The 19,760-nt window shown below is 37.3% G+C and overlaps 1 protein-coding gene across 4 annotated transcripts in view; it reads left to right on the top strand.

Moving 5' to 3' along the window:
* Positions 1 to 19,760, top strand: part of MCC (MCC regulator of WNT signaling pathway) — a 159,341-nt gene that overhangs the window by 57,596 nt on the left and 81,985 nt on the right. The window contains exon 1 of one of the 4 annotated variants that reach the window (XM_072416085.1): positions 11,356 to 11,543. The exons of the other annotated variants lie outside the window; for them this stretch is intronic. Within the exon in view, the coding sequence (XP_072272186.1) occupies positions 11,532 to 11,543 (12 nt within the window). The 5' untranslated portion in view covers positions 11,356 to 11,531. Of the gene's footprint in view, positions 1 to 11,355; positions 11,544 to 19,760 lie in introns of those variants that run through there. 4 annotated transcript variants of the gene reach the window in all.

The following is a 19,760-nucleotide window of genomic DNA, read 5'->3' on the forward strand; positions in this document are numbered from 1 at the left end:
ATGTCTTACTGACTTCTTTATCTGTCATTTTTACTACTTTTCTCATTTATTAGTTTTTTGGGGTTTGAAAGGGTAGGACTTTCCTGTTGGTTCTTTTAATGACTGCATTGTATAATCACATCTATACCCTGCCTATACGTATGATATACTAGGGTAGCCACTCAGTTGTGTATTTCTCTTGTGCTGTATACATCATCTTCCGACTCTTAGATGTTCATTTGGTCTTTATTTTATATCCGTCATGGTTTATATCTGCATTATGTATTGCCTATTCTGCAGTGCCACAAAAGATGCTTGTGCTAAATAAATAATTATCAATAATGTTATCAGCAGTACCTGCATATGCCCCTTCATAATGGCCTTTTATTACTTAAAAATGATGGTTCGGAGCCTATCAAGTGAATCATGGTATTCCATCGACCATTCCAAGTGGCCACAGAGTGTAAATGCTCTGCCTAGAACGAAATTCTAAAACTTCTGGAGCAATGGTGTTGTTGTCCTAGCTGTCAAATTAAGATTTTAAAGTAAGTTTTCTACTGCTGGCAGAGGGGTGCTGAAAAGAACACCACTAAAAGATCAATTTATAAAGCAGTGTTGCAGCCATATAGAAAAATATAATCCTCCAGCACAAATATATATTTAGGAGGAATAAACCGGTCACATGATTTTGACAGGTCTTTTCTTTAGTGTTCTTAATGAACATTATGAAAAGAACAGTCTATAGCATACCACACTCCACATATTATTAATTATATGCAAAATACAGGCTTTTAGTACTCTGGTGGTGTCTTGCACTGTGCAGGGAGGGGATGTGGCTCCTAATTGTAAGTGCAATTACAGTGCTCTCGTGTCAAATTTTATTTAAATTTACTGTGTGCAAATTTGTGAGGTTAGGTAAAATGTAACTCGTTTTTTGTTTTAGAAGACTCCCGTTTATAGAACACAAAACTTATGTACAGTTTCTGCCTAATTGCTTTACATTGAAAGTCTCCAGGAGGTTTTAAGGGTCAAGAAGGAATTCCTAATGATAGAATGATATCTTTAGGTCTTTTTCTCCATTAATAATAAAAAACAGTTAACTCCATCTGGCCATTTTATTACCTTTTTTTACACGGTTGAAAATTTGATTTTGTACTTTAGAAAACTGGCAGAGCAGTGGTGAAAGTCAAAAACCTCAGATCAGCACAGCTTCTTCCAGGAAAATTAAATACTTCATCTGCTGGACAGCCCCCTGTAGAGCAGTATGTTTCATTCAGTTGGACGAAGGCCAGGTACTTTAAACATCCTGTGTGCACAGTCCATCAAAAACTTTGAACACTTTCCAACCAATGATTCCCCTGACCAGTTACCTGACCTCAGCACTTACGTGATTTCCAGAGATGCTCATGAAAGCATCGGGCAGTTACAATTTTTTTTTCATATTACATTTAAAATTAGGATTGTATTTATTTCTTGGTGCATAGCTAGCAGCAGAACTCTAGAAAGGAAGCAGCTGGCCCAAATATTATTTTATGAACAGTTACCCATAAAATATTTATGCACAGGTCAACATTTTTAGGAACATTTCAATAGAAATTCATATCCTGTTTTGGTATGTTACTTGTAATTTTTGGGTTTATTTAATAAACTGGTTTCAATTTGTATAATAAAGGTTGCTAAATTAAGTGAACCTGGGGTACAGATTTATTATATTTTTATTATTATTAATAATAAACAGGATTTATATAGAGCCAACATATAACGCAGCACTGTACGAGGAAGACCGTTCCAGAGAGTTGGGGCAGCTTTTGGGAAGAAGTCTTGTATCCGTGCGTGTGATGAGGTTATGAGTGAGGAAGTCAGTAGTAGGTCATTGTAGGAGCAGAGAGAGCGGCTGGGGGAGTACTTTTTTTACCAGGTCAGTAATGTAGGTGGGACAATAACTGTGGAGGGATTTGAAGGCAAAGCACGGGAGCTTGAATTTGATTCTAAGGTGAAATGGAAGCCAGTGTAGAGATCTGCAAGGAGATCCAGCAGAAGAGGAATAGTCTATTGACTCATCTGCAATATAAAATATCATGGTTTCATTTCAAGGAGGTAGTGTTCTTATTATTTCACTTCTATTCTTCAAAATACTATTTTGCCAGTTCATGTATTTAGACTGAACTAAAAAAAAATAACGCAAGCTCGAACTTGATTTTTTTAAAACCTGTAAAAGAGGTCAAAAAACAGGAAATTAGGATTTTATAAAAAAGCGTTATAAAGAGGAGTGTGTATAACATTCCACACTAGACCCAAGATCGCCATATATGAAACTTGGAATAAGTGTACTATTACTATTAGTATTAGAAATTAGTACTGAGAACAAACCTAAAGACATTTTGCCTATTAGAACGTAAATGATCCCTAAAACCCCCTTTTTACACACAATAGAATGGGAGATATGTAGTGATGGTTTCAAAAGACAGAAGAAGATGGGTAGGCAAGTTTGAAAAAATAGGTTTTGAGTGCTCTTTTAAATGAGCAGAAAGTAAGAGCAAGGTGAATAGGACGAAGAAGACCATTCCAGAGAGTTGGGGCAGCTTTTGGGAAGAAGTCTTGTATCCGTGCGTGTGATGAGGTTATGAGTGAGGAAGTCAGTAGTAAAAAATAACGCAAGCTTGAACTTGATTTTTTTTAAACCTGTAAAAGAGGTCAAAAAACAGGAAATTAAGATTTTATAAAAAAGCGTTATAAAGAGGAGTGTGTATAACATTCCACACTAGACCCAAGATCTCCATATATGAAACTTGGAATAAGTGTTTCTCCCAAGTAATTTACTTAATAGTGACATTAGTACTATTAGACATTAGTACTATTACTATTAGTATTAGAAATTAGTACTGAGAACAAACCTAAAGACATTTTGCCTATTAGAACGTAAATGATCCCTAAAACCCCCTTTTTTGTTATGAATAAGGAAGTTGTTAAACCTAAAGTAAAGAGACAAGCGATGTAAGATGCATATGCAGATACCACTAATAATAATACTAAGAATATGATTCATGTTAATGAATTAAAAAATTCAGCAGGATACCAGCATGTTGAGTAGTAGAAACCTCATTATTTGCCCTCTCATTCCAAGTACATTATTTTAACAGTTTACTGGTTGTATTTACTTTTCTATTCCCCATTGTATTGCTTCTATAAATTTGCAAAGCTGGTGTCACTGAACAGACTGACTAGCTTCCTCTGTGCTATAAAAATTGTTGTACACCTTTAGTGATCAGGCCTACTAGGTCTAACTGGGCTCTGAGTACCTCACCTCTGGCAGTGAAAGTAACTTACAATTAGTTAGACCGTCACATCTTTACAGAGTATATAGTTTAGTGTAGTATTGCCTTCCTAGTATGACTTTTACTTGCAGTACAACACATTTCAGCATTCTTTAGCTGATAGGATTAATTGTTTTCTTTCTTCACTCAGAATGTTCTTCTTTTCCTTTGGAATCGTGTGCATGCTCAAATCCAATCCTCGGCTTATTAGTTTGGCCCCATTTCTCCATCAGGCAGCAGAGATCAAGACATGCACTTTACCTTACATGCTGCTCTGTGCTAAGATATAAGTCTGACAAATTGTTTTGTATTTCTGGAATTTGGGAGCTTTAGGCATCCAGATAAGCTCTGTCTGTTGTAATGTGCATTTAATATTTGATTCCATGAAATAAATTCATCATAGAGCTCCTAAAAATAAAGTAGAAGAAAAATTTAGATTAATTAAAGAAATCCTTTGAGCCACCTAAGCCCCAGACATGTAAACTTTAAAAGGTATTCTACACTAAAATAATGTATTGTAATTTATAGTCTAAGATGTGGTAGCTGCTTTAGTAGCCGTTTTTAGGAGAACTTTTTCTGGAACTGCAAAGAAGATATTTGCAGAATTCCTGTGTAATTTCCTGGGCTCTGCACTAGTTTATTACATAAGATTTTCAGTTTTATGAGCGACAAACTCCACTTTGTTGCAGAGGAAGAGGTATCTGTAGTCTGAATACTAGGGTGTCCAGGGAAGTCTAGGGTGACAAAACTGTTTCTTCATACCATTTAGTGAGTATTGTCACTCCAGACGCTGTGTGGTACTGATCGGGGCATCAGGGGAACATAAAGGAAAAAAGCCTGAAACTGATGCATTAAGTTGCATTTCCAGGCATTAAATGGCTAACGCTGTGTGGTACTGATCGGGGCATCAGGGGAACATAAAGGAAAAAAGCCTGAAACTGATGCATTAAGTTGCATTTCCAGGCATTAAATGGCTATATTATTTTTGTTGTACTATTAGTTTCTACTTGAAAAGATTTATTAATTGTTTTATTTTACTCCTTGAATCACAAATGTTTACCATTAGTGTGTCACTGTGGCTTATAAAATAAATTATGCCTATTAACACAACACTTAGGTGTGAATGGGCCCTTTACATTTTGTTGCTTTGCCAACATACCAGACTTGCACCAATTTTCAGCCTCATCGCAACGCAACACATGGTAGTATTTTTTATATGTGTTGTGGTTTATTGCCCCATGTCCATTTAAGGTGCATTGCCTTAAAGTGTAACTTAAAAAAAAAATCACTCACCTTTACTTCTGCAGATCCCTCCGGAGCTTTTCTGGATTGGGTCCTGCGCCACCCTGTTAACTGCCTTCGGCCCAGCTCGGGCGCTGCCATCTTCTTTCCTCTTTGTTCGACTTTTGCCAATTACCTAACTGCATGTTTTTGGAATGTGGGAGGAAACCAGAGTATCTTAAGGAAACACACAAACACGAGGAGAACTTGCAAACCCCATTCAGATAGTGATCTGGCCCAGATTTGAACCTGGGATCTAGCGTTTCAAAGTTTAGGGTACTAACCTCTGAGCCACCTTTGCTATTTACAGAAATTCAGGTAGTTAGTAACAACATATAAATAGAATTTAATGGGTTTGTTAATAAATCTGCTCATACTTTTTAAATTACCAGGACATTCTAACTTCACAGTACTAACATCACTATAATTTTTTATTTTTTTCAAATGCTGATGTAATTTGCTTGAGACTTTCTAAACATAAGATGCCTGCACAGCATATTTAAAAATAATTGTTAGTAGATGTATATGTGTGTGCATACACTTAGGTCTGCATAAGTGCTTGTAATTTGTCACATTAGGTTTTTAAGTCTTGTAGTGGATGTGACAGACACATCCTCCTATATTTTTCCAGAGATTCGTATTATGTTTGTGAACAAGAGATGGGTTTATTGTTGTCCGGTTCTCTTCTTCAGTTCTCTTCACTTATGCCCAATAAATGATTGTGTTCTCTTTTGTCCTTGGCGCCACCTGGAATTGATTAATTGATTTGTTATAAAGCATCCAGTGGAAGGGAACAGAAAATCTTAATATTGCTGTCAGTGTGTCTGCAAGCATAGTTAATTTTCCAGTGATTAATGGTGCTGAGCCGTGTTCATTTCATCAAGTCTCTGGGATTTAGTCTTTGTGGAATAGATGGTGTGCAGCAGAGTGGTCCAGCCAATGTGCCCAGTGAGGCTTTCATAGACTTGGAATAAATAATTGGATTGTTCATTGCTTGCTTACAGGACAGGATGCTATGATATGGTTGTGTGGTTATTATTGTGAATCTTGTTCAGTGACAGAAGTGTTTGATTTTATGGGGAACATTCCATGTCTCTTGGTTCCAACCCTAGTAACTTACTGCCAATGAAGATTGTAAGTAAGACACTTTTGATGCATTTCACTATCCTAGCTCTGTTGTCTTTGCTAATATGGGTTTCCTTGTCATTTCAGTGCACATATCATCAAATGAAGCCTATTATTCTTTAACCAGAACTCTTGTCATTCAGAACTACCATAAGTAGTTGTTTTTAATATAGGTTAAATTAACAGTCTAGTCATTCCTGTTGCTTTGGTTAAAGTATGAAAGGTTTGGAACCCTGTTGGGTTTTTATAGATATTTATGTCCCTACTGGGGGGGGGGGGTTCCCACTGGCTGTGTCCTGGAGACCAGGAGGTGAGGGGAAATCTTTCAAGATGGACACCTGTTACACTGATAACTGTTTGGTTTCATCCACTGTTGTCTTTAAAAGTGGGTATGGACAGAAAGGAATATCTCACCATAGGACATAGACAACAAAAGATAAAAAAAGCTGATTCCTTAAACTTTCTGAAGTTTACAAAACACAGTTCAAATCATTGTGATTTAATATAAGCTATCATTAAAATACATTTGTGAGACATTATAAAATGTTATAACTATAAACTAGTTGCATAACAGTTTTGTTAGGTTGGTCTTTTAGAGTCCATGAGGTGGTGGCGATTGGGAGGGAAACGATAAAATGTTTAATGGTGTTTGGCCTGGTTTTTCATCGACTATAGGTGAAGGTGGTGGGTAGCAAGAAAAAGGAAAGAGTGGATGACGTAGATATGGGTGACATGCGTGAAAGGGTTTGGGTAGTGAATTTGACTTGTCGTGGGAGGATGATGGGCTCTGACCAGATGTGGCTGGAAAATAACAAAGAGAGGGGAAACAACAAAGAATGCTTGGCAAAAAATTGACGATGGTTAAACATCCTCTACAGGTATATCTGGGGGCCCATCTAGGAGAGTGGAAAGATACTCATTAGAGTTTGAATTAATTTTAGTAAAGTTATGATTTTTGAAAGTCATTTGATTTGTCTTCCATGAATATGTTATTTGCTCTAACGAGCCAGTGTCTTAGGCTTTTACATGTGTTCAGAATGCATGCAATGGCTGTTAAGTAAGTAAATCAATAAATATGTTTTTCAATCTGGATCTAGGAATGAAAGTGACTTGTGAAAGACATTCTCCTGAGTTGTTGCTAAAATTGATATTCTTTATTTTAGGAATAATGATGGTGACCTTTGGGATATTTCCAAAATTTATATAGTAAGCTACCCCTTTGATCTTTCTTGCAGCAGTTCATGAAACCCAAAAATATTTAGAAGAGTTTGATAGGGGTTCAGTAACAGTTGGACATTAGTTTCTCACTCTTCCCCTGACATGTTACTCATAGATGCCTGATAGGCGAACTGAATTATTTGATTGTTTGAGTTCCTTTGCAATAAAGTTCTAAGGTCCCTCTCCAATGTTTGTCAGGATGAATAATAGGATAAGGAAAGGATACATTGAATGGGACCTGGGAGTGAAGGAAGTGAGAGTTCTTCTTTTGAGGGCAGTGAAAAGAGATACAGGTTTAAGTGTAAAGCTGCGTACACACGTCAGATTTTTCTCGCCCGATAATCGGCATCGGCCAGATATCAGGCGAGAACCTGGCGTGTGTACAGTCAGCGTCGTTCATCGTCCGTGGATCCGTCCTGGCGGATCCACGAACGATGAACGACGAGCGATCCTAATGCAAGGGAAGGGGGAGAGCGCGCAGCAGGGTGCCGCTCCGTCGTTCTCCCCCTCCTCTCTCCAATAGACCAGAACGGTGCTGTATGTACAGCATCGTTCATGCATCGTGTAGTCCTTTGATGTTGGAAAGGATCGTGAAAGATCCTTTCCAACGACAAGAATTGCACGTGTGTATGCGGCTTTAGTCTGACCCAGCAACAAATTGCATTATTGATGGCACTGATTAGCAGGTGTCTGGGTAAGGTTGAACCTTATCTTATTTTACCCATGTAGAGGCTCTTAAAATAGTACAACAAACAGTTCACTATCTATTTTTTTCCTAGAAATATAGGCAAGTTCACAGGTATACTTCCAAATTCCTGCTGTGGGAAGAATAGAGCAGTTTAAATTGTCATTATTTTGGCAAATTATGGTTTCTATTTCCTAATAATAGTTTTACTACCAATATACAATATTTTACCAGAACAATGCGGCCCACAACCTGTGACCTTATAATTTGAACAAAGAACTTTTGTAATGACCATGCTTGTGTAACAATTTAAAGTATTTAAAGTAAAGAAATGTTGAGTTTATCATTCCTTTTTTATGTTATACAAGGCCCTAAACAAAAACTGACATACATTTGCTTGGTTTTACTACAGCTTACTAATAATTGTGACCTTCCATTGAAATAGTCTAGCTAAAGAATTTTGACACTATCCTATCTAAAAATGGGTCTTGTGAAAATGCAAAAAAAGCATATTTATATTCATATATACAGGTAGTCCCCGGGTTACATACGAGATAGGAGCTGTAGGTTTGTTCTTAAGTTGAATTTGTATGTAAGTCCGAACAGATACATTATTTTATTAGATGCAATTAGGACAGATGTTTGTCTCAACATATTAGGCAGCGTGGTGTCAGCTACTGTATAAAATCCTCACTGAGAGTTAATAACAAAGCAATAAAAAAAGGAAAAAAAAAACTTTATGAAGCCTAGAGTTTCATTACCTTCTGGAGCAAGCTGTGCTTTGATATGAAAAAATAAACAACTGCAGAGTTTGTCTTGGTCAATAAAGTGTTACAAGATGTTGCAGAAGAGCTCAGTCTCAGCTGTGTTTAGCAAAAGATTTCTTCTGCAAGTCATGCGAACCGCCCCCCTCCCCCATCAAGCCTCCGTGATTGTCCATATGTGGGATGTTCTTAACTCGGGGACTACTTGTAATAGGTGTAGAATAGTTGTCACAGGCTCTCTTTGATTCAGCCTATCTTGATCAGGTATGGTCACATCTGTAATTGGTGATCACCTGTAAGCAATCAGGAATAGTGAGTGGAGCCGCTTTTATTCTCTGCTGAAAATGTGTGGATGACTTGCAGGCTTTGGAAGAGTGATTCCAAATTGTCATTTGTTTATATGAAGTAGATGCACTACACAGACAAAAATCTATAGTGTTGGTATGAACTCATAATATTACGATTCCTGACAGGATATCGGCCAGCAGAAAAGTCAGATACTTATTTCTTGTATTATGGCTTCATAAACAGAAGTTTTATAGAAAGTGCCTAAGTGTTTGCTCAATGTTTCTGAGAGCCTTGTTTGTAAAAAAAAAAGAAAAAAAAACTCTTCCTCTATTTATATTCACATAGTTTGGTGTGAAGGAAGAGGGAAGTAAATCGGGAAATGCCACAAATACTCTTTTATCCGGAGCCACTGCGTTTTCTCCTTAACATTGACCTTGATTCCAGCCTTGCATGTTGTATTGTAAGTGACATCAGCTATCAGTAGGTAATGTTTTGAATGTTTTATTTTTATTTTTTTATGGATATAACAGTATTCACATATTTTGCAAGGAAAGGTTACATTTTTAAGAGCTGTATATGAAGTCAAATCTGCTATTGCACTTGTTGACTATTTAAAACACACTTTGTGTGATCCTGGTTTTACTTTGTCCCTAGGGGCTCTTTGTCCCTTAGGTGGGTGGCACTTAGGTGCTTTTTTTGTGCAGACCGATGAGGTGCACTTGGGTAGTTTATGGAAAAGTCAAGTTCTGGTAATGAAGTAAACAAGGATTATAAGGAAGCCTAATGGAGATGTTGCGGGCCAACAAAGGTGGTAGACGTGTCAATTTTTGGGTAGGCAGGCATGTCCAAAGTCTGGCGTGTTCAGATTTCCACAGGCCCCTAGCCTATGTCAAAAATTGATAATATGCAGCCCGCCAGCACTGTTGACCACAGTATAAAATACATGCATACAAAAAAGCTATTATATAATTTCTCGATTAGAGTTGATAAACTGCCTTGCAATTATCGGCCTGCTACTCGACAGGCATAATAGGCAGGACCGGAGTCCCCATGTGTGCACAGGGTATCCCCTACATCAATATTGTGGGCGTAAGCTGTGCGGGACCCGCACAGACCACACCCACTCTGATTCCAAGAACGTGCACCGACATCGGACATTCTGCACAGGGAATCCCTCGCATCACCCTTGTGAGCATGTGCTCTGCGGGACCCGCACAGACCACGCCCACACTAACCTTGAGTACGTGCTGAATGGTCGGCCCCCACACATTTTCACCTCACCAAATCTGGGCCTCTTTGCAAAAAAGTTTGGACACCCCTGCTTTAAGGTTTGCAGATTTTGAGGAAGGAAGGAAAACAATTTTCTTTTCAAATTCATGTAGGTGTAGGTTCCTCTATCAGTCTTTTTAGGCTGGAAAGATTCCAACTTTAGTGTTTGTCATTGATTTTACGGGTTAGGAAGCAAGTTGTTTAATCTCTCTCTTTTTAAAGAAGTCTTTCCTAGACATCCTCAACTTTATTTACATTGCCACTGATAGCTGTAAATATTATCTGAGCCTATATAAGCTGATTTATAATTTCATTTTATTGGCTAGTAAAACAAATAGCAAGGAGCTTTAAACATTAGGATAGGAGTATTTATAAATGTTTAATAAAGAAAAAGTTTTGCTAAATTCTCAAATTGAAAATGATAGTTCTGTAGTAGTCATAGAAATCTAACAGCTCCAGTAGTTTGCTACAGAAAAGTTAATGCACATTAGAATTTTTGTTTGTTGCATGTCATTTTATAGACACAATCCAGAGTAGGGCAAGCAAAAGCAACCCCATATGTCTTCCAGCATAGCTTTCTCCCTGTAGTAGACTATGCCTTAGATAGTTAATCAAGTATATGTGTTATTTAAATCTGTTATTTGTCTTTTGGAAAGATCGCATTAATCTCCCTGGCTATGTTTCTCTATTATTCCCCCCTCCAGGTCAGCATCCTCTTTGTTCAGACATCATTGACTTCTATTCTTAGAATGCTAGCTCATTTATGCTGCACAGTCATGTCATTCCTGGTGACAGTTGTAGACTTTATAATCTTGGCTGTGTACAGTATATAGACATCTCACACATATCAGGACCTTGCAGGGACTTTATGACCTGTGATCAGCCATTGTAAAAATCCATCACACACAGGTCAGTCCTTCATCTGCCTCTCACTTTCCAGTGTGTAAATGTATCACAATCTAACACAGATAAACCCTGCCGCTTCTGTGTATTTAGAAAAAAGAAAAATAGGTAGGGGGTGGGCAGTGACCCTTTCCTAATAAGAAGGTATAGCTTTTTCTAAATATAGTTGTTAAATTATTAGGAATGTATTTATACAGGACTGTGAAATTACACCTAAAACAAACAAATCTGGAAATCGGATTGTATCTAATCATGTGGGTGTTGGGATTGTTTCGTTTTCTTAGGTATTCTGTTCCCTCAAGCAGCTGTCACCTTTTTAGAAAGGGAGGTAAACCTGTCTGAGTCTGATGAAGTTATTTCCCACAGCAGAACAGCACCGTGTGGCGTAGTACTGACTGACGGTGTACGTTACTCAATACGCCGAGCTGTCTTGTATGAGGTTACACTGGAGTTACAAAGATGTTGGGTGGGACTACTCAGATTTCCTTTTAGGAAGTTGGCTGCAGGGTGGCTCAGTGTTTAAATTAGATTGCTTCCTCCTGGATTTCTCAGACTCCAGTTCTCCAGTTCTGAGGGAGCCAGCTGAACAAAATCTCTTCAATGACTTGCTATTTTTATTGATATGTGCACCGTATCGGAGTGCCTGGAAGTTACCTGATACTTCGACAGAACTTTACACAGGCTTAAGGAAGTATCCAGACCTACATGAAGCCCAAGGTAATTGTAAAACTTTACTGAAATTTAAGATGGTGATTTGGTATGGCTCTTGTTATTGGTGATCTGACATGTTTCTGACAAGTCACAAGTCCAGATGTGTGTGGCTTTCAGCAGAATGTTTTAATGAGGACGTTACAAGTAATTCATCCTTATGAGAGAACAGCAGCAGGTATATATATTAATTCACTACCTGTACTGACACATATTATTGTGAGTACACACTGGTCAAATGCATTGCATGGTCTTGTGTTTGTGTTTTTCTTTTTTGTATGTGTAGTAACAAGTGCAATCATAAACTGATAGAACTGTAAAGAAATGGTCTGGACATGCAGAACAAGGTGTGATGACAAATTTCACAAATGAGACGTATATTTATTACCTTTTAGATTCCTTTAATTTTGTCTCTTGTCTTTGGTAAATCCGAAAGAGCAGGGAAACCTAATGCTTTTGCTTTGGGAAACCCGTTGGACTTAATCTCCCCCTATGCTTCTATATTTTGTATTGCTTTTCTGAAATCCTATAAACTTTTACATTTTTTATAAACATTTTACTCTATCATTCTGTACCAAACTGGGTAAAATTATTGATTGCTATAAAAAAAATCTTCATATATTTTATCTCCTCCAGTAAACATGAACTCTGTGTACATCTTTCATCAGCAGAGGTAGATGCATGGGCTGTTGAATATCTTCCTCATAGATTTATAGTTCCTCACCGCTGTGTTTATTTAATGAAACAATAATGGAGTGCATTAGGTTTTGGAACATGTGCTGTTCTCCCCTTTTTTAAACTGAGTTCAGTTTTGCAGAGGAGTGGTTGAGACGATCTCTCCGACTTATAATTGGTAATATAGAGTTAATTACAATTGAGAATTCCTCCCTTTTACTGCATTGCGCTCTAAGTTAATCTTCATCCATCATGGTTTTTCTAAGTTTTAACTGCATAAATTATTGATCATCCTTCAAGTTACTGTACTAAGCCCATTTAATTGAAATATTCAATAGAAACGCTCCGGGTTTGTGTTAATGTCTACCCTCAAGTAAAACTTAAAATGGAACTCCAGTCTACCTTTTTTTACTTTCTTTTTACTCTTCTGAAGTGGGAGTACTGTCTGCCCTTCTACCCCCCTGTGAATTATATCTTTATGTTGTGCATGCTTGGCACCTTATTGTATTCTTAGCTGTGTGACATGAGCGTCCGGTTCTTGTGGCGGCCAGCTATCATTTTAAATCCGCACTGTAGCTCTCTGTACCAGAGGTTTCATGTAATGATGCAGCTACCACAGCTGGAGTATGTAATTGGCCTAAACACAGCAAAAATGGTCATTGCAAATTACATATAGTCATGTTAGTGTCACCACTAGTTCCTACTTGCAGGAAGAAGGACAGGACGAGAAGTCATGTCACTGCTACATTACATACATAATAATTGTCTATTTATTTACAAATTTAAGTATATGGTCCTGAGGAATATGATTACCTTTGTTGAGGGTATGTGGTGTGTAGTACAGGGTAAATAGAATGAAGTAGGGTAACTAGCTAGCTCTGTATTCCTCTACCTGGCTGTATTTCCGTTCACCATTTACACAGCCAAACTTGTAAGGCTTGTAACTAGACTATGTATTGGCACAGAACTGAAGTTTTAAAGGGAATGTGTAGTAGCACAGTAGCATTGTCTCAGAATTCTTTAGGGTCTGTGTCTGTAGGCTTCAAAACTCCATGTCCCCCACATAAATATCTATAGGAATGCAAAGACAGCAAATTGACACATTGCCCATTGACAGAAACATTTTAGTACATTAGGCTTTATTTAATTATCAGATGTTGTATTTGTTAGACTTCCTCTGAATAGTCAGAAGATGAAGAACTTCACCTGCACACCTTGGTGTTCTGAATATCCTGTCCTACATTTGCCTAAAGCATCAATGTCAAATCTTTTGGGACCTCAAGAGTATGCCCCCTGCCTTGAGAAAAGGGGTTCTGCTAAGCCCCAAAATGTTGGCTTGTTATGCCTTTCGCCTAATGTGAATAGAGGACAATTTTATAACAAAACCAAGCTAGTGTGCTGGTGGATATCTTTACTTTATTTATCTTTGTTGGATGGCATCTCCCTACAATCATTGCTACAACACTCTGTATGAATTAGGCAACAAATGCAGTAGAACACCTCTCAAAAGCACCTCTTTTGACAGGTAAACTATATTTTTGGCACTGCACAGATTTTTACAGAATTTTACAACGGCTAATGTAGCTTAAGGCTACACAGACACACATCTATTAAAGTGTCAGTAGCTTAAGCCTTCAGCACTGCATATTTTTTTACATGGTCTGTTCTGCAGTAGATTTACAGCAGCCTGGAATTTGAGCTTTGAGATGCAAAAGAGAACATGTGTAAAGCTTTTTGCACAGCACAGCCATTTTTTTTTCTAAAAGTTTTTTTAAACCCCCTAGGGCACGGACAGGTGTATTTCAAGAAACTGTCTGGATCCAGGCTGCAAACAAAAAAAAAAAAAACATGTTAATGATTATATATTTCTGTTTTGTTTAGTGTTTTTTAGGGTTGTTCTTATCGGTTGAAAAGTTCATGTCCCATTTCAAATCCTTAAAATTCATCTTTACAGTATGACTGTATTGCTGTAGAGTGACCTATCCCTTCATTTATGTTTACTGGGACAGAAGTGTTCATGTGCTAGATTTTTATTGTGTCATAACAGGGAGCAATCTGTATAATTACATGCATTGCTCCAAACTTTATGTGCCATTTACCGTCACATAAATTAAAAGCTTTGCGTTTATTATCTAAAATTTACTGTCCCATAAATTTCGCTGTACTGGATGTTTCCACTTTTACTTTGACTTAGTCACATAGATTACTAACTATGTGATGGTGAAATATTGTGTACCTAGTTGTCATGCTAAACATGTTTTTCAGGAAATAATGGTTAGGGTAGAGAAGTCACTTCAAGGATCCAGTACCTTCCTGAAAAATCTTGTTAAACTTAAGGCAATGTCAAGATGTTTTAATATCTTATTATCTAGTATTGAATAAAAATAGTCATTATTATTCATAGAACCTTTTAGATCAGGGCTGTTTAGATGTCCAAATATAATCAATTATGATTCTGTTTCCTGATCCATAGGGTCATAAGCTCATAGTTGGCTTTGTGCGAGCCATGCTGTGTAAGTACCCACATTCTACCATTATAAGTATGACCAGCTGTGTAGTACAAGTAACTTCTAGTTTTTTGTTTTTGTTTTTTTACATTTTTTTCCCTTTCTGTTGGAAATTTCGGAAACAGGAAGTATTTTTAACATAATAAATGGTTGTTTTTTTAATTTTTTTATGTATTGCATTTAGATTCAAATAGTGCTGTATTTTTTTCCTTTAAAAGGCAAAAAGAAGAGTCATGTTTACTGTACATAGCAATGACTCTTCTGTGCAGTTACAGACAAGCAATTATTCATCTTGCCTTTGCAAATATTATTGAAGATGAATCTTTTACGCAGGTTGCCTTGGCATAAACCAGTTTTACAAGTATCAGCCAGATTTAATGAAGGACTAACAAGTGGGATCAGTGAACTTAAGCATAAGAAAAGTAAGGTGTATGTAAAATCTGTCAAACAAACACTCTCCTAGTCATACCTGGGAATTAATAACAAGAGTTTTCATAAGCCCTCTGTGATTCTCATTTATTCAGGTCATGGTTTAACTAGTAGTCACATGTAACTGGACTTACTCTTGTAATGAAAACATTTTGTGACTACTTCTTAGTACCCTAGTATTTATATCCACACAGGTAGCACAGACACCTTAATCCTTGTTGGAAGTTGCTGCGTGTTATGTATAAAAATACAATTTATATAACTGGTTACAGTTATTTCAGGAGAACATTTGCTTTGCAACTAGACATTTAGGGCTCTATTTATAAAACAGGGAATCTGACATTCCCTCACACATTTCCTGGCGGGAATCTTCCAGGTCCATGTGTTTGAGTGGCAACAATTGATTCCCATCTGTGTTTGAGGGAATGCCAGATTCTCTGTTTTATAAATAGAACCCTTAGAGTATTTTCTACCTTCTATTTATTGAAGGGCACAGCTTTGAATTGATAAATCGTAGGAGTCAATTGGTTTTGCCACCAACAGAATTATTTGACAAAGCCAATGTGAAGCAAATTTGAAAGCAAACTACTGTCCTTGCAGCCTGTGTTCAAGTCCACAAAGACCGTAAGACCACGCAAATTGAGTATTAACTTCCTACAATGTAATTTGTATGCATACACTCGTTGTTCCTTATGAGCATTTTAAGAGCTCATCTTGGATGAAGATAGTTAGGTCCATAAGTATTTGGACAGAGACAACTTTTTTCTATATTTGGTTCTGTACATTACCACAATTAATTGTAAGTAAAACAACTCAGATGAAGTTGAACTGCAGAGTTTCAGCTTTAATTCAGTGGGTTGAACAAAAAGATTGCATAAAAATGTGAGGAACTAAAGCCTTTTTTTTCTAGCCTTTCTATTCTTGAGGCTTATGAGTGGCTTGCAGCTTGCAGTACACCCTCTGTATTTACTTTCATGCAGTCTTCTCTTTATGGTAGACTTGGATATCAATACGTCTACTTCCTGGAGAGTGTTGTTCACTTGGTTGGCTGTTGTAAAGGGGTTTCTCTTCACCATGGAAATGATTCTGCGATCATCCACCACTGTTGTCTTCCATGGACGTCCAGGTGTTTTGGCATTGCTGAGTTCACCAGTGCTTTGTTTCTTTCTAATGATGTACTAAACTGTAGGTTTTGCCCCTCCTAATATTGTAGCAATTTCTCAGATGGGTTTTTTCTGTTTTTGCAGCTTAACAATGGCCTGTTTCACCTGCATGGAGAGCTCCTTTAACCACATGTTGTTTGTTTACAGCAAAATCTTACACATACAACAATTTTTTTTACGAATGAATCTTCAGTTGATATGGGGGTTGGGGGATGAGGGAATGATTCATTCTATTTTGTACATATGACACCAACAGTGCTGCAGAAAGTTTATTATTTTTCTGATGACTTTGAATGAACTGCACTTGCAACGTTTTGATATATGCATTAAGTGGCACACAGCAGATGTCTGATGTTTTTTTTTGGTCTGTGATTAGACATGTAGGTAAATATCAGTGCACAAGTTGAGTGTACAGTCAATCAATTTTAAAATTATTGTTGATCACTTTCAAACCGACTAAAATGAAGTGCAGAATATCATATATGTGTGTGCCGCTCTTTAGGATTTCTGACTGATAAGAAAATCTGTTTGATTGGTTAGGCGAGTGCACAATTTGCAGTTGATCTCTGTGTACTCTAATTTTGTAGTTAGTAGTTGTAGTTATTTTACGCAGTTTATAATTAAATCATGCACAGTTATAGGTTTATTAGAACTGCTATAAGGACACTGCAGCTGTAAAGGTGTGACATGATTTGATGCTTAGTAGATCGCTAAGTGACATAAGAATCACATCTTTTGTCCCTGGTTGACCTGCATCCCAGTAACCATATGGTGGAAGGAAGATGAGCCTAAAATAGTTATAATTGATCCCTTTACTAAATGAACTGTCTCTATACACACATGATGGGAACAAATAGAGCATGCTGAGCCCACAGTCTCTTCTGCACAGTCATACATCTAACCATTGGGTCAACTTCAAGAAGGATACCCCATTTTTCTCTTTAAACATTATTGTATTAATACATTATGATATGACTTTAACTTTATAAAAGTTATCCTTAAATCTAGCTGATCCCCTTCTGGAATTATAGCTGATCATGATAAAGAGATTAGATATTAAATGTTTTGTGGATTAGGCTTAAAGACAGATTTATATGAGTCATAGAATTCTAAATGAGTATTTTTTAGGGTGGGGAAGTCTGCAAGCTCGGTGTGGTCACATTTGATGTGTTGTAAGCTGACTGTGGCTGTAGTGCACTTATAACAGATTTACAGTTACAGTACTCAACTTCTTAATTCTGACATATGCCCCAAAATGTGTGAATCTCAATCATTCTAAACATACTAGTTGAACTGGACTTTTTTATTCTGTGCTCACCAAATTTGCCATAGAGATATGATGTTATCCAATCCAATGTACTTAGGTAAATCACACTTTTCCATACTTGACCTTCCACTTCCTTCAGACCTTTCTGGTTTGGAAACACCATAATGATGGAATGAGGGTAGACAGATTGCTTATAAAGCACAAATAATTGCTTTTCTATACTTCATACTTGGAATTTTCTCAGGCTTGTTGCAGCAGATGATCACTTGGGATTCTTTGACGCTGTATTACGAAGAATAGTGTTAGGACATTTCCTTTTATATAACTGAACTGTAATCCCAATACAATCTTTGGTGACAGAGCAGAACCTTAAGGTTAGCTTGGTCTTGTCATATGGGGCAATGCAGTACGTGCGTGTGAGAGATCAGAGCAGATGGCATTAAGCACATGAAACATCTACATGTCATCTGTCTGTTTTACTGAAGATATTAGTAAATAGGTCACGTGTATGGATGAACGACAATTACTGACAAAAAGGGCACGCATACTCAGATTCTTGTTACAGAAATAGATTATCATTTGACCTTATGGAATAAAGTATTTTATGCAGCTACACAGGCTGGCTTCTAGTGGTGAGTTGTAATGTTTACCAGCAGAGCCTGATTATTATGAAATAAATATATTCGGGGAGGGCTTGGTAAGGATGAGACTCTAGAACAGAGTTCCGCAAACTCTGGCCATTAGGCCAGATACGGCCTAGATAGTAGTTTATTCCAACCTAACGCCTCCTGGCCGATCCCAGCTGGCAACTCACGGCAGAGCCTGAACAAACTACCGGAGCTCCGGAGCCGCATGTGGCTTTTGAGCCTTCATGTTGTGTCTCCCTTTCTATTTACTGTGGCCGGCGTTAACACTTCCGCCACCGGGGTAAATAGGCAACATTCTCTCTCCACCGTATGCATTGCGGATGAAAGGGATTTCCCTTCAGGGGACGTTTCTGTTGGGTGCGGAGCCATTAGGGTGGGACTCAAAAGCGAGAAATGGCCTAGTAACCAAAAAAGTTTGCTGAACTCTGCTCTAGAATATTCCTCAACTACACTAAAGTAAACCATGAACATCGCATTCAGACAAGCAGTGCTTCACAATTATTTTGTGAAAATTCATTGCTATTTTTTTCTACATAATATAAAGAGTCTTTATAAGTTTATTAGGCATTCTACATTTCGTGGTAAACAAAATCTTTGTGCAACCTGCATAAATCTATTCCAATGGTAAATGCAATTTATAAGCTAGCCAGGTGGCTTAAAAGTGTTTCTTTCATGTTACCCTTACTCTTAAATTAAAGAAACATTCATATTTAACATAGATGAGAGGGAAAGTTCATCATTTGTACAACTTGTCATTGTTGGTTTGTAGTAACATTTAGGGTAGAGATGTATGTGTTGGTGACCACATGGGATAAAGAAGAGTATTTAGAGTAAGAACAGGAGTTTGATTTGTTTTTGCAATGTTTACATGCTTGCTTTTGCATGTTTTGTAATGTATTGGATAACTCTGTGCCACTAAAAAGTAGGAAGCAGAATTTATGTACATAATAAGTAAATATAGCTGCAACATTATACATAGAAACAAGGTTTCTATAATCATATTTCTGAGATTTTTCACATCAAGCTTATCTATCGTGTTTATTTAGTTTCCTTATTTAAAAGGTTATGAATTCCTTCTAAACACCACTGAAGCAAACTACTGGCAAGTGACCCATTGACATAAAGGGTATGACCAACACTTGCACACTGTCGGTTATTACGTTTTCCAAGACTGTTTTATCTTTCCTTTTATTTTTATTCAGATAGCCCATTTAGATGACTAATGCACAACTTTATCACCCTGTAAACTGGCAATTTGCTTTTTTCTTAGCATTACAGCTTGCTATTGACTGTGTAATAAAAGTCTGTACTTGCACATCACCATCTATGTAATGGCACCAGACATTGTAAATTTGATGCTAGTTATTGACTGCTTTATCTTCTACATCACCTGTGTAGGACATTGCAGACTTTATTATTTAGCTGAAAAATGTTTAAACAAGGATAGAACGTATTTACTTAGAAACAAGCCCTTTAGTCCCAAGCAGAAATATCCCTTAAAGGTGGAGGCCTGTTAACCTCCCGGTATGTTTTTTTGG

The sequence above is a fragment of the Pyxicephalus adspersus genome, chromosome 6 (genome assembly GCF_032062135.1).
Source record: "Pyxicephalus adspersus chromosome 6, UCB_Pads_2.0, whole genome shotgun sequence".
NCBI lineage: Eukaryota > Metazoa > Chordata > Amphibia > Anura > Pyxicephalidae > Pyxicephalus > Pyxicephalus adspersus.